Source organism: Drosophila ananassae, chromosome 3R (genome assembly GCF_017639315.1).
Source record: "Drosophila ananassae strain 14024-0371.13 chromosome 3R, ASM1763931v2, whole genome shotgun sequence".
Taxonomy (NCBI): domain Eukaryota; kingdom Metazoa; phylum Arthropoda; class Insecta; order Diptera; family Drosophilidae; genus Drosophila; species Drosophila ananassae.
Window position 1 is genome coordinate 27,687,246 of NC_057930.1, and position 14,773 is coordinate 27,702,018.

A 14,773-nucleotide genomic window follows, 5' to 3' on the forward strand; every position below is an offset into this window, starting at 1 on the left:
GTAATACCATTGTACCATTATCTTGACTTTTGCGAAATGGATTTTCTTGTTGCATTCCCATTTCCTGTTTGTTGTCTTTTTGTGGCTGGTTGCAGCTTTCGTCGAGACAGCGTCATGCATAATATAAATTTTACTCAAAACGCATCGACTAAAGGGAAAATTCTATGCATTTTATATTATGCCGTACTACTCAGCCAGCGGGCATTCAAGCAGTATATGCACATATTACATATATGCAGATGAAAGTTTCATTTTGCCACACTCCCGCACCCCACACATGGGAGCATTACTTATGCTCTGTGTGGATCTATCGCCGTTCACCTCGGTCCTGGCCAGATCCCTCATTTGCTGCGTGGCAAAGAATTCAGCATGTAAATGGGTTTAGCGTGTGATGCCAGTGAGCGACTACCTTGTTGCATAATGCATCCGATGTCTGCTTTGGAAATGACAAATTTCTAACAGCAATTGCAAATGCTGGACGCGCCAGGAATACATTTTGCATCTATTTTATTTCCAGGCACTTACATCAAGGTAAGAAGGTTAACTTTACGGCGCTGTTTTTAAAAAAATGTATTCTTTTAGTATCTTTATTGGTTTATAATTCAAAACAATTATTCATTGCAAAATATAAATTAAAGCCGAAGGGATTGTGTTGGCATGGCTTTGAGAACCGTCACTTATTAAAATTGTATGCATCTTCGATGATAGAGTTCCATATTAAAGAACCCTTGCATATCATTTCTCCCATTTTGTAGTCACTCATAAATTAAATATGAGCCTATTTGTCCTTTAGCTACTTGGGTGCATTGAAAATGTCCCCTGCCACCGATATTTGTGTCAGTGGCAGGGGGATGTGGCAGTTTCTGTTGCAATTTCTGTTTTGAAATTGGCTTATTTTGGTCCTTTTTTATGCGCCCAACGTTCAACGTCGAGCGTGCTGCAGGGCCCGGGAGTCCGTGGCCTTTGTTTTGTAATTGTTTCGAAAGTGGGCGCAAAGGGAGGGCTGGGCGACAGGGCGGATACAGTAGGCGGCGAAAGTTAACGTCATTGTCGTTCCTGAACTCGGCGACGTTGTGTCGTTGTCGTTGTTGGCCCGAAAGAAGAGGCACGACATTAGCGGCAACTGTTTTGAGTGCTGCTTCCTGTCGGTCCGTTCTTTATCGTTCCTGCCTCAGCCTCAGCCGCAGCCAGCCCTCGTCCCCGCCCCCACCAATAGCCTTCCAGCCTGCCCCGCCCACTGGACGCTTTCAAGTGGCATTCGAGTGGCAGCCATTGTGCAGCATTATGATGAAAGTTTGTGTCGCAAAATGCAAATATTTGAAAGGTAATTGAATTTGAACTTTGCCGCTCGTCGTTGGCTGCTTGTATGGGTGTGTTTGTGAGAGCCAGGTAGTTGGGCGAAGAGTGTAAAATGTGGAGTGAAGTGGTGTGTTTTGTTGTGTCGAGGGGGTGGCCGGGCGAGGCTTTAAGCGCTTGATATCGCGCATGCAACGGCATTAAAGCTTCGAAGGCAAATATTTATCAAACGGCTTACATGTTTTATTTGCCTAAGCTGAACGGTCAACATGGCTCAAAGCCCAAAGCAGCCTCACCCCCGCCGCACTCATTTGTTTGTCGTTCAAATTATATACAACATTTGAACACCCATGGCAGCGGCGTCCAGTCTCCATGTTTCCGAGAGCAAACGAAGAGCTATGGAAATACATCTGCTCTGGGCTGCTTCACTTTTGGGGCATGCCGCAGGTGCATTGAACAATAAATTTTGCTGAAAATAAACAATTATTTAGACATGATTGGCTCGTTGCATTATTTTTTTTGTTTGCCATTTTTTGCCCATCGAGTTCTTACAACAATGGGCTTTTTGTTTTTAATTAATTGCCTTGATTTGAAAAACTGTATTTGGAAAGCTGTCAATACTGAGTAATGCAAACAGAATAAAGTTATTAAATTTTTGAAATTAAAATCATGTCTCTTTGAATCAATGTTTTTTCTTTCCTTGCAATTCGAGGTTGAAGAGGAATTCTTTATCATTTTGATATTTGTTTTCCCTGGAAGTTTCAGCACTTTGCACAAAATGCCAACCTTAATTAGTTATTACAGACACCAGAAAGGAGCTCTTCTGTGCTTCTCAGTTGTGGTTAATGCTCAAGAAGTAGAGGGCGTGTCAGGAGTTTTCTAGTCACTTCATTTGACCGCGTCAAAGGCATCGCAATAGAAAATGGTTTGGCTTGGTTCTAACACCGACTCGGGTACCAAGCCATCTTCGGCCACTAGGCCCAGACAAAAAAGAGAAATAATGAAATTCTCACCCAAAGAAATATAATTTAAAAAATATGTAATAAGTATTTGTTGTTATGCAAGTTATTTACAAAAGAAGTACCATTTTTTGAAGTGTGACGTGGTCCTTTGACTAAACGGGCTTGACTCCATGAGGTCCATTGTGTGATGACTTTTGATTAAAAGCAGAAAACGCAGGTCCGCAGCTTGTGTCCAAGCAACTGAGATTGATGTGAAAAGGGAGGCTGGTTGGCTCCCATCAAACTCGAAAACGCTTCGCTATTGACAAGTAACCGAAGGGCGATGGGATGTGAGAGTTTGATCTCGGAATCCGTTGGCTCTTGTATCGCTCACTGTTTTTGCCGGCGCGTGCAAATTTCTAATTTCATTAAAATTTGTTCAAAGGCAGCTCGGATGGGTGTTGGATGGATGGATGGGATGTCGGGGCCCAGACGTTGACAGAAATCGGCACAATAGACGTCAAGCACATGGTCTGCAGTGGGCGTGGCTGTGGGCTGTGGGCTGGCGAATCTGGCAATCAAAAAGCGCCGATCAAAGTGGAAAATCGATTTTAATTGCAATCTAGTCGGAAAGGTTTGGCGTTCGATTAGCGGTCAAGTGGGAGGCCGTGTGTGCACTTACGAGGCGTGGTACTCGACTCTGGTACCGTGTAATTGGCTTTTTTTTTACCTGTGTTGCACATCTGGAGCCAACACAGTAAAATAAAGCCTACTTTTGTACAGCTACCATCAAAGGGACTCACATACTCAAACATATCAATTCTCGAACTTTCAGTAAGAAAATGGGATCAGCCTATCATTGAGATTGCCTTTGTGCATATCAAATCAGGTTCTAGGAGACATTTCGGAGCTATAGGCTTAGTCGGTGGGGCAGCGCGCCAAGGAAACAACCTAAAAATCTCGAAAATGTCGTGCGGTCATTAACATCGTTTCAAGCATAAAAATCCATTTTCGTAGTGTTTTACTAATTTGACCCCAAAATTGACTGCCCTCGTTTGTGGGATACTGATTTTAAATTCACGCGCGTTTTAAGCCAATCTAAATTTCCAGTTGCAAGAATGCTGACCCAAAAAAAGTCGCTGCTGAAACATGTCCTGCGCAAGGCGTGCAGCCTGCTGGGTACAGTCCCTAACCGAGAATTCCAGTTCCACGTGGAGGACTCGTACCCGATGCCGCAGCCACGGACTGATCTTAAACGGATGACGCCGCCAGAAAAAGACAAGGTCTACGACGCCTGCTGGCAGACAACGCGCCGCACGGAGTACAAATGCCGCTCGGACATCGAATTCAATGTTCCGGCCTTTATCGACGCCCGCAAGGGTTGCCTGCAGGACTGCGCCCTGGAGATGGACGCCGCCGATCTGGCCCACTACAAGCCTCACGACATGCTGAAGCGCGTATACCAGCGCACCTGGTACGAGTGCGTCATCAAGAAACCCCGCCGCAAAGCTTTCTGTGTCCACAAACCTCCGCCGTTGCCGCGGCGCAAGCGCAAAGCGCACAAGAACAGCACGTGCCAAAAGCCGCCCTTCGCACTCGGCCGTGTCAAACTGGGGCTGAAAAAATGTGGAAAGAAAGATGTAATGGAATGCCCTCGCTTCTGTATGCCGAATTGCAAAGAAGCCCGCAACCCTCCAAAGTGCCGGCGTCCGTTCCGCGGCGGGCTCTGCACCAGGCGGAAGTGCAAGTACCCGAGCTTCTCCGAATGCCGCCATGATCCCATTCCGGATGCACCACCCATCGAGTGCAAGTGCTTGGCCAGGCCTGCCATTTGCGACATGTGGCGGTTCTACCGACGCAAATCTGGGATTACGCTTTAATTAAGGTTCTCACAGAGATGGTGATCTAGAACGCATTCCGACTTTATTCATAACATTTTTAAAAAAGCTCCAGAACTATGTAAAACTTAATGACTTTGAATTGTTAGTAAAAAAAAGTACATAAAATGACTAAAAAACAAGAAAGGAAAGCTAACTTCGAGCGGAGCCGAAGTTTATGTACCCTTGCAGTTCAGTCGCAGTCCGCTAGGTGGCGCCACGCATCTTATATTATTAGATATGTAGCGGATCGTATATAGTTGGCCGATCCTTATGAAATTTGGCATATCGAATTATTTTGCCAAAAGAGTAATCTGTACCAAATCCCATCTTTCTAACTTAAAAAACACCAAAGTTATGCCAATTTCGATCGTTCTATGACAGCTATAGGATATAGTCGGCCGATCCTTATGAAATTTTGCACACAAGATTTTTTGGTCAAATATAATATGTGTGGAAAGTCCCAACCCTCTAACTTAAAAAATACCAAAGTTATGGCATTTCCGATCAATCAGTTATATGGCAGCTATAGGATATAGTCGACCGATCCCGGCCGTTCCGACTTATATACTGCCTGCAAAGGAAAGAAGGGTGTGTGCAAAGTTTCAACTCGATAGCTTTAAAACTGAGAGACTAGTTTGCGTAGAAACGGACAGACGGACAGACGGACATGCTCATATCGACTCAGGAGGTGATCCTGATCAAGAATATATATACTTTATAGGGTCGGAGATGTCTCCTTCACTGCGTTGCACACTTTTGACCAAAATTATAATACCCTCTGCAAGGGTATAATGACATGCTCATATCGACTCAGGAGGTGATCCTGATCAAGAATATATATACTTTATAGGGTCGGAGATGTCTCCTTCACTGCGTTGCACACTTTTGACCAAAATTATAATACCCTCTGCAAGGGTATAATGATTTCCCGACTTCGTAATTTAAGGCAGAAATACAATTGTCACCTTCGAACTGCAGCGGACAAAGAACTCATGTGGTGTTTCAGAATGTGGACACCAGATTGCAGAACACGTTCAAATAAATGCAATATGCAACAGCCAATACACGAAACTGTGTCTGCAGATTGTCCGAAATGGTTACATTTCCCGTGATATAACCGAATTCCATTACGCAGATACAAATCAAATTGGCGAAAAGGCATTGAAAGGGATCAGACGAGGGTTGGTGGCTGCCGTAGCGTTAAGGAGGGAATATGCAAAAATCAAATTACCAGGACTTGAAAAATCGCAGACATCACAGACCCATAAATCAGTGAACGGGAAACGGGAAATGGAATCGTATATAAGAAATTGTTACCGCTAGTTAACGGTTTATTGATGCGTCTCTTTTAGCTGAATTTATTGGCCTGGTCGTTGGTCTTCCGTTTCCCCCCATACACACCAATGCAAATTGGCCAAAATCCAGCACGCCGGAGGGAAATCGTGCAAAATGCTTCAAAATTGATTCGGCTCTTTGCCGTCTCGTTTAGTCGCTCAAATGTGCCGAAAACTCTTAAAGAAATAGGTGGATACCAACTTGGGGAAAACTTTCCAATTGCCAACAAATACATAACGATGAGGATAGAAACTTAAAAAATACTATTTTTGATCGAATTGACTTAAAATTATCATTTATTGGGCACTGATACTCGCAACATTGGGCACTGGGCTCTGATTCAGCTACATTTTTGCAGAAATGACGGTCTTGATAGTCCGACTTTTCGACTGGCAGTTGCTTTTTTGGTCCCAAAAAACCAATCTTAGAACACTCTTCCCCCCACATCATACATCACACATCTTAGAACACACACATTCGGACACTGCAACTTAAATAAATTTCCACTCACCAGAGCAGGTGGGATTACGTCCAGCCATGACCTCCAATTCACTGGCACGACGGAGTTCGGCGGACGAGGAGCAAGCCCGCTGCCGACAGGTGGAGACCGCCCCCCTGCACCTGCCCAGCTATGCCGACCGGTACACGGACATCCCACGACTTAACCGTCTCAAGTTTATCGCTCAGGTGTGCCCCAAGCTGCGTGTCCCAGCGCTAGAGCTGGCTATAGATCACGTGAAGACCACCTATAACGTGAAGCTCTACGACGAGCTCTACAAGACCCTGTGCGCCGAAGTGGGAGAGCTGGCTATGAAGCAACCGACGACTGACGACGAAGCCAGCACCTCTAGTGGTAGGAGCCGGCGAGCCCAGCCGTACGACACCTTCTGGGTGGAGGACAACACTATAGAGTCAACCTTGATGCTTCAGGAGCTGGACGCCGAGCTGAACTTCAAGAAATCGAACTCGGGCAGCGCCAATGTGCGGCGAATTCTGGAGGAGATCGGCGACTACCATGAGAAGAGCGGAAACCTGCAAATGGCCATAAAGTTCTACGCCAGGGCCAGACCTTACTGCACCAGCAGCGACAACGTGATCAACATGTTTCGTAACCTCATCAGGGTCTCTATCTATATGGCCAACTGGTGGTACGTGCTCACCTACATCGACGAGGCCAAACAGTATGCTTTCGGTTACGAGAATCTGGCCCAGGAAGTACCAGCCCGACTAAGCTGTGCTGCCGGACTGGCCAACATGGGTCTAAAGATTTACAAGTCGGCGGCTCAGAACTTTCTGCAGACTTCCTTCGGACGGTACGACTACGACAAGATCGTTGCCCCCGAGGACGTGAGCTTCTACGCGGGTCTCTGTGCCCTGGCCACCTACGATCGGGAAAAATTACAAGTGGGCGTCATAAATTCTGAGGCGTTCAAGCCCTTCTTCCAGTTGGCCCCCAAGATGTGGAATATCCTGGCAAAGTTCTACGAAGGTCAGTCCGAGGTTTGTGAGGAGCTGCTCCGCGAGATTGAGGACCAGGTACGGATAGATGTCTATCTAGCACCCCATGTCGATAGGCTATACGAGATGATTATTAACAGACTACCCAGGAAAAAGGAAAAGAAAGCTAAATACGAGTACTTGAAGAGATACAGTACCTCCTGATCATTGGCTAAAAAGGGGGCGGATGGACGGAAAAGTAGTGACCATCCTAAACAAGTCTCAAAGTTTCATGAATTTTTTTTTGATAGGCCTATCGTTATTTGGAAAGCAGCACTGGCCTTCATTAATTTTTAGTTATTCAGCGAAAAATTCTGGCTACAAACATAGACACTTTAATGTGGGGGATAATTTAAATTTAAGTAAACAACCTGTGACCCATGTAGGAGTGTGCTCCCGCAAATTAAAAAAAAAGGGATGGAAAGGAGTGACACTTAAAATACCTTCCTTTCACAAATTTGTATAGGATAGTTTGAATAATATTCTTCAGAATAGTTTCAAATACTTAAAATTTTTTTGCAACTTAGCCTTTGTAAGGCATCTTCGTAAGTTTAATTAATCAAAGTTCATAGTTAATTTCAGTAAAGACTGATGGAATAAATTTTTTTAGACTCAAAATTTAAAATATAAAAAGATACGAGTCGCTGAGGCAATTCTTAATTTTCGCAAGGCAAAAATTTTCAATAGTCACTTTGTTGGAAGCTAGGAGAATATAATTTAGGCGTTTTTATAAATAAAATATGAAAAAAGTGGAATTGCATTCTTGAATTTTAAATTAAATAAGATTTTTGTATCTGACTTGAGTTTTGGAATCTGTGAAAATCATCAAATTTTTAGATTGAATTGATGCTTTGTTTTGGTAAATAATTAAAGCCTGATTGCTGGATTATATAGACAAGGTACTACAAGGAGAGATAACATACATAATTGCAAATTTTGTGTGCTCAGTCGAACGAATAAGCGAAGTGTAAGCCCACCAAGATAGAAGATACCAGGAAAGAGCGTCTAGGACGCCTAACTTGATTCAAGAAGACCAGAGGAGAGATATAGTGCAAGCGCAAGGGGGTAGCAGAAGCAGATAGAAAGGGACTGCCAAATCGACGCTCAAAAGATTCAAGCTTCGTGAAATATTGCACAGTTGAAGTGATTTTTATGAACTCTCCAAAAGTAGCTCGGGGTGAGGACAGGAGGAACTTGGTACAACATAAAGATTCACGGCACGCTAACGAGCTTAAAGACAAAGTGCGCATTGAAATTGCTCCCAGACTGAAGTGCAAGGAAATGGGTGAGCTATAATGCCCTATCTGGCCCACTATCACCCCGCCCAAGCTCAAATCCAGAGGCGATTTTCATTTGGAAACTTTGCGAACCAAGCCAAATTCTGCTAAGTGGCAAAAGGTCAAGAGCGGATCAGGCTTTTGGCGAAATAAGCTTTGTTCCCCTTTCAGGGGTAAGAATTCTTATTAAAATTACAGTTTTGTTAACATTCTGCTTCCAGAATAATTATAATGAAAAAATATGCTCAATCTGACATTTTACTATTTAATATAGTATTTCATATATGTTTCCTTTCTGATTATTTTTCATAATCTGTTATTCTGTTATTCAGTTATATGTTCTGTTATTTGTGATTCCTGAGCAGCATTTTATGCTTAATCAATTCCAACTTAAACATTTAAATTCTTTCATTGGCCTAGTTGTTTCTGTCGATTTTATTTTCCTATACCTTCCCCTTTCCAATTATACAAAATTTCTGATCCATCGCACAACGGATGAAGTGCTGGATTAAACATAAAGTTGACTTCGATGAAGCACAACATTTTTGAGAAGGTTAGAGCCACCTGAGCTGGGGAAAATTGAAACGGTTAAAGGATTGGGAAGAAACTGGGAACGGGTCAGGGTTGATCCACCTCCGCTGGGTAGTCGTGAAAACTTTGGCCAGACATTGTGTTGAGTAATTCTTTTGTAATGCGGAAGGAAGCTCAAAACAACACAGTGCACAGCGATTTCCGGGGGAGCGGAAAAACTTCAAGACAAAGGCCAGAACTGACTCCCGTTCGGTGGGATGGGAGCGGGGTGCATAGGAGAAGGGCATGGAGATAAATTGCTGCAGTGTTTAGTTAATACTTCTGACCGTCCCACGCCTCATCCTGCTGCGTCCAATCGCCAGGATACTCAGGGAACAGCGGCGCAGCCTCCCATCAAGGAACAAGGAGCTGAACAGCAGCTGGCCCGACAAGTTTATCTTTTGTTACATTGACTTCCGCTAAAAGATACTAAACTAGAAAACATTCTTCTTCGCTGCCGTTTCGTTTTTTAGTTTTATTTGCTTGCATTTCTTACAGGTTAACGTCAAACTCTCGGAGTAGCAGCAACGGCAATAGGAAAAGTTAACAGAAATTAAAACGCAGCTGGGCATTGGCCGGAAAGAGCACTGCAAAAAATATCCAATAATTAATATTTGAAAATGAATATAGCCACAACTAATTCAATGAGGTTGTTACTTTCATAGGTTTTATTGAGACACCAATCACAAATTAATAATTTATTAAATAAAATTAAAAATTTGCACAGACATAAAATTGACGTTTCTATTTCATTACAAACTGTAATCGAATTTTCCCACTTTCGTAGGGTGCCATCAGTGTTTGATCAACGGGCTGTGAATTCATAGTTTTCCTATATTTCCGTAGCCACACAAATTGGAGTGGAGTGTGCCAAATGGAGTCGCCCGACGTGACCCGTGGCCAGATCGCGGCCATGGTGGTGCGGGTGTGCGTGGTCAGCGCGGTCACCTACTACAGCGCCAAGTGGATGCTCAGCTCGATGGATCCCAACAGCAAGATGCGTAAGAAGGCCAAGCAGCTGGCGGAGCAGCAGCTGAAGAAGCTGAACTCTACCGAAAACGACTCCGGTAAGAAGTTCCGGACAAAAGACTTCAACGAGCACGAGGTAATGATCGCCTCGCATCTGGTGGCCCCGGAAGACATTGACGTCAGCTGGGCTGACATCGCCGGACTGGACGGGGTGATTCAGGAGCTTCGGGAGACAGTGGTGCTGCCGGTGCGCCACCGCGAGCTCTTCCGCCGCTCTCAGCTTTGGCGGGCGCCCAAGGGCGTCCTGCTCCACGGGCCGCCCGGCTGCGGCAAGACCCTGATCGCCAAGGCCATTGCCAAGGACGCTGGCATGCGGTTCATCAACCTGGACGTGGCCGTACTAACGGACAAGTGGTATGGAGAGAGCCAAAAGTTGGCCACCGCGGTCTTTACGCTAGCCCAGAAGCTCCAGCCATGTATTATTTTTATTGACGAAATAGAGTCCTTTTTACGCATCCGAGGCAGCGGTGATCACGAGGCCACGGCAATGATGAAGACCCAGTTTATGTTACAGTGGGACGGCTTGGTAAGCAATGCCAACACATGCGTCCTCGTCCTGGGAGCCACCAACCGGCCGCAGGACTTGGACAAAGCTATCCTGCGCCGCATGCCGGCGCAATTTCATATCGGGGTTCCCCGCGACGTCCAGCGTGAGTCGATCCTGCAGCTGATTTTGCAGTCCGAGCAGCTCCACAACTCAGTAAATCTAAAAGAGCTGGCTCGGCTCACACCCGGATTTTCAGGATCCGATCTGCGGGAGTTGTGCCGCCACGCCTCCATGTATCGAATGCGCCAGTTTATGCGGGACAAAATGGGGGACGAGCATCGCGACGATTTGGGTTCCAAGGGGGACGGGCAGGTAAACGAGCAGACCCTACAGAACTGCGAGCAGCTGGAGATCCGCATGGCCGACCTGCTCAAGTCTCTGACCATTATGAAGGTATCCAAGTTCCAGTCACACAATGCCTTCATGGAGAAGGACCTGGAACTCGATTAGAAATTACTGGAATTGCCGCAATAAATGCTGAAATATGAATATAACTAAATTGTCGGCTAAGTTCTTGGAAGTAAAATTGTTTCGCTAAGACTGGCCAAGTTTCTTAAAGGAAATATTAAAATTGTTATTGTTGATCCAATGATCTGTTATTGACCACGGTTCTTAAGACCTATTCACTATATTCCCCATTAATATATTCCAAAATTGTTTTCCAAGTAAATATAAATCACCCTAATTTAAATTAAATGCATAAAATAAGAGAATATATTGAACGACAGTCGTAACAGGCAAAGCTCTTTTAAAAGCCCGATTTATAGATTTCTTTTTTCACAGTGCTTCTTTATAAACCTACGCCCATTATACTTCCCTAGCCCAGTCCTATCTACCAACTATCACCCTCCGCTCCGCTCTGCACAGGACTGCCAGCACGGCCAATATTTTTCACATTTCATAGCATGCATGAAGTGTTTTTGCCATGAAGAGCAGCGAGAAATCAGAAAAAACTACAGCAAACCGGACCAGAAGCAAACGGAGGCTGTGAAAGGACAGCAGTAGCAGTAGCAGTAGCTGGAGCAGAAGCAGAAGCGTCTGTGGCAGTGGCAGTGGCAACAAAAACTCAAAATAACAACGGCTACTGCAACAGCAACAAAAAATCTTTTATGTAAAATTGAATATTCATAAGTTGTTCTACAGTAGCGGCGGAGGCAAAAGCCTAACTGTGGGATTCAGCCTTTATTGGTGCATAATACCCTCGCTTTCCAATGGTGTCCTTGCCTGATGGAAACTGCAAGTTATAATGAATAATTTATAAAATGAGAATTAAGAGTCTGCATAAAAAGTACAAGACTATTATAATAATAAATATACAAACACCGGCTTCAAAATAACAATAGGCATTCTGCTCCGCAAAACAAAACTTTCAATTGATAACGATAGTATTTACTTTTAAGGCTGATTTGGAACAAACATCCTGATAACATATGTACATAAGTAAGTTTTTAACGAAGCTTTTGTTTCAACAAGTAGACAAGAGGAAATGGTCCACTTAAAGTAATAATTTATATTTTAGACTTAGAGTATGTAAAATTTCGTTGCTCGAAAAAGGAGCTTTGTGTTTTGTTGTTCCCATCGTTGTTGCATTGGACGGGCAGTTGATTGTTTTTGTGTGTAGTTTTGTTTGGCTGAGTGAACCTGCAGACGCCTCCCCTCCACGCCATGCCCATTGTACCTAACCACCCACCTCCACACACCACCAACGCACACACAACGCATTCCCACACACCCACATGTGCACACTCGCAAGCGCACATGCGAGCAAAAGCTGCCGTTGTTTGCTATTTTGTCATGCAAATTGTATTTATTGCGGCCAAAAACCAACAACAACAGGATGGAGACCAGAGATAGGGGCGGTACTTCGCCGCCACGCCCCTTGTAATTGTTTGCGATTTGTCACTGTGTGCGTTCGCGCTGTGTGGCGGAGTCTCTCGGAGTGTGTGGGTGAGTGCCTCCATTGTAAACAAGAAAATTGACTGCCTACGGCGCCTGAAACTGGGAGACACATTTTGCGAATTATTATTCAGTTCCCAGCGGCCACTGAGATCATATAAAGACATTCTGACTCTCTAGAAGAGAGAACCTTCCTATTTCCACCTTCAAATTCGGGTAACTATCACCCCAGCCATTTGTTGACAAAAAAAAAAGTCAAAGCCAAAACATGAGCTTAAACACCATATTGAAACGATCATCGATCGTCACAAGTATGTGATACCCTCACACCTTTTGTATCAAACTCTTTTCTTTTTGATACAGATTTTTGACACTTCTTGATATGGGATTCACGCTTGTAAGCACTTTACAAATAAATATTCCGATCTGTACGAAAACTACTGTTCTATTTTGTTGTCAACACATTTTCTGTACTTATAGAAATATTTTAGATGTGTTAAAGGTTGGAGGTAAAGTTAATCTAAGTAAACATCAAACGAGCAAATAAGAGCTTAACAAAAAACAATTGAAAGAGAATTTTTGTTTTTTTTTTTTTTCAAATGTTCTTTAAAAATGTTAATCGTCTAGAGGTTAAACGGATTATTTTTTCATTGATAATGAGTTTGCCTCAGGAGAGACCCAGTATATCAGTCGCTATAAAAACTGAGTTGCCAACGCAAGGTTATTTATTGATTGTAAGCATAGGTCAGTATTTCATAATTTAATAACAAAATAGGAAATCGGAATAAAAAAAACTGAATTAAAAAACAGTGACGTATTTTCCTTCCATTAAAAAAAGACTACGAAGTACATATAGCCAACCTTGTGAGCTTTTCCTCAGGGACCCAAAGTTTTTAATATGATAGTCGCTTACGTACATTGAAAACAAGGGACGATTTGCCATGAAACCGGGAATCCTTTAAGTCGACAATGAATGATACGGAAAATGATACAACAATCCAACGTTCTAAGACACAAATATATAAAAAATAAAACATCGTGAAAAGTTTTCTGCCTTAGCAAATACGAATTTATGATTGTGAGATCTTAATCTTTAGAGACTAGATCTTAAAAGTTCACCTTTGACATCTGAATCTGTAACATGTAAATACCATATGCTGTTTTATTACTGTTCGGATTACAATTTTAATTAAAATGCATACACATCCTCAAAGTACTTGGCAATTAACACACTCTTCAAATGACAATTTCTTTGCCTCGGCTGTTGATAAACTGCATAATTTATGTGATTTACCTCACAACGGGCGTGTTCCCACGCACTCATTGATGACAATTATTTGAAATGCTTTCAAGTGGGTGAGTATAATTTTATTGAATTATTAATTAACTGCAATTGCATTATACAATTTTTTATTTATGCTGTCATCAACTGGCTTCGAAAGATGAACAAGGACTCACCTCACCCATTCTAAAGTGCATAGAGCATCATTAAATTATTTTAATTGCATTCATAATTAAATTGATTTCAATTGAATAGCGTTCCCCTTCCCCTAAAGATTAATCTGTGCACTGTTCCCGCAAAATGCCCAGCTTAGAATAATTGATGACATTTGATTTTAATTACACTTTACAATTCAACTTGAAACCTTTAACTGGAACTGGCATGTTCTGTTTGTGCAGATCCCAAGCTTTAACTAATTTTATTATAAAGCATTAATCATGCACCGCGTGTTAATAAATATTAATGTCTCTCGGCCAGCCAGCTGACCACCAATTTAAGCCCATAAAATTTGCAGAATATTTTGCATAAAAGTATACTGATTTACGATGGTGGCCGACAACAAAAGCTGACAAGTTCATTCACTGACTGAGACTAAAAAAAGGCATACACAATTAATTATCTAGTAACGAAAACGGAATGTTTTCAAAAATTGAATCCGGTTTTATATGCCCTACAAAATAATAAAGCTTATCTAAAGTATATTCAAAAAACAAAATTAATAAAAATAAAATCCTCTTCTTTATATTTAAAAAAACTAGTATCAGTAATATATGACCAAAAATTAGCAATATACCTGACAGAAAATTTTGCAGAGAATCACATATTATTTTAGTGGTTCTTGTGGCAATTTGTTGCATTCGTTGGAACAGTAGTGCATTCTAGTCATTAAACGCATCTGTGTATCCTGAAAAAAATATGAAAAATTTGTTTGAAAAGACAAAAAACGAAAACACATAGACAGCAACCAGAAAAAGAACGGGAAGAGACATCAGAAGGGGAAATATTCTTCAGAGGAAAATGGTAAAAACTGTTCTTGTGCCTCTGACCATTTCTATTTCCTTTGGCCATTTCTAAAATTTGCATTTTTCATGCCACAATGTATAAAATTCATATTTATAAATCTTTTAACTGCACACACCACACCAAATACAAAATGGGACACATCAAAAGCAAAAGCACAGAGGGAAGTGAAAAATGTGGAAATAGGAAATGAAAATCTAAAA

At 42.5% G+C, this 14,773-nt stretch overlaps 3 protein-coding genes and 1 long non-coding RNA gene across 4 annotated transcripts in view; 3 read left to right on the forward strand and 1 right to left on the reverse strand.

Moving 5' to 3' along the window:
* Positions 1–3,107: 3,107 nt before the first annotated feature.
* On the forward strand, positions 3,108–4,243 carry LOC6497709. The gene has a single exon (XM_001961477.4). It carries the CDS (start codon positions 3,356–3,358, stop codon positions 4,115–4,117), a length of 762 nt encoding a protein of 253 aa, XP_001961513.1. The 5' UTR covers positions 3,108–3,355; the 3' UTR covers positions 4,118–4,243.
* A 1,533-nt stretch (positions 4,244–5,776) lies between these two features.
* LOC6497710 (COP9 signalosome complex subunit 1) lies at positions 5,777–7,665 on the forward strand. Its single transcript, XM_032451614.2, has one exon. It carries the CDS (start codon positions 5,990–5,992, stop codon positions 7,112–7,114), a length of 1,125 nt encoding a protein of 374 aa, XP_032307505.1. The 5' UTR covers positions 5,777–5,989; the 3' UTR covers positions 7,115–7,665.
* A 1,920-nt stretch (positions 7,666–9,585) lies between these two features.
* LOC6497711 (outer mitochondrial transmembrane helix translocase) lies at positions 9,586–10,956 on the forward strand. Its single transcript, XM_001961475.4, has one exon. The coding sequence runs from the start codon at positions 9,671–9,673 to the stop codon at positions 10,820–10,822; it is 1,152 nt and encodes a 383-aa protein (XP_001961511.1). The 5' UTR covers positions 9,586–9,670; the 3' UTR covers positions 10,823–10,956.
* Positions 10,957–14,265: 3,309 nt separating this feature from the next.
* LOC123257401 overlaps positions 14,266–14,773 on the reverse strand; it is a 67,122-nt gene continuing 66,614 nt past the window's right edge. Inside the window, exon 3 of the long non-coding RNA XR_006507444.1 lies at positions 14,266–14,454. This is a non-coding gene — a long non-coding RNA (uncharacterized LOC123257401). The remainder of the gene's footprint in view (positions 14,455–14,773) is intronic.

Excerpts from the sequence above, each read along its gene's own strand:
- LOC6497711 (XM_001961475.4), top strand. The coding sequence starts at position 9,671 with ATGGAGTCGCCCGACGTGACCCGTGGCCAGATCGCGGCCATGGTGGTG.
- LOC6497709 (XM_001961477.4), top strand. The coding sequence starts at position 3,356 with ATGCTGACCCAAAAAAAGTCGCTGCTGAAACATGTCCTGCGCAAGGCG.
- LOC6497710 (XM_032451614.2), top strand. The coding sequence starts at position 5,990 with ATGACCTCCAATTCACTGGCACGACGGAGTTCGGCGGACGAGGAGCAA.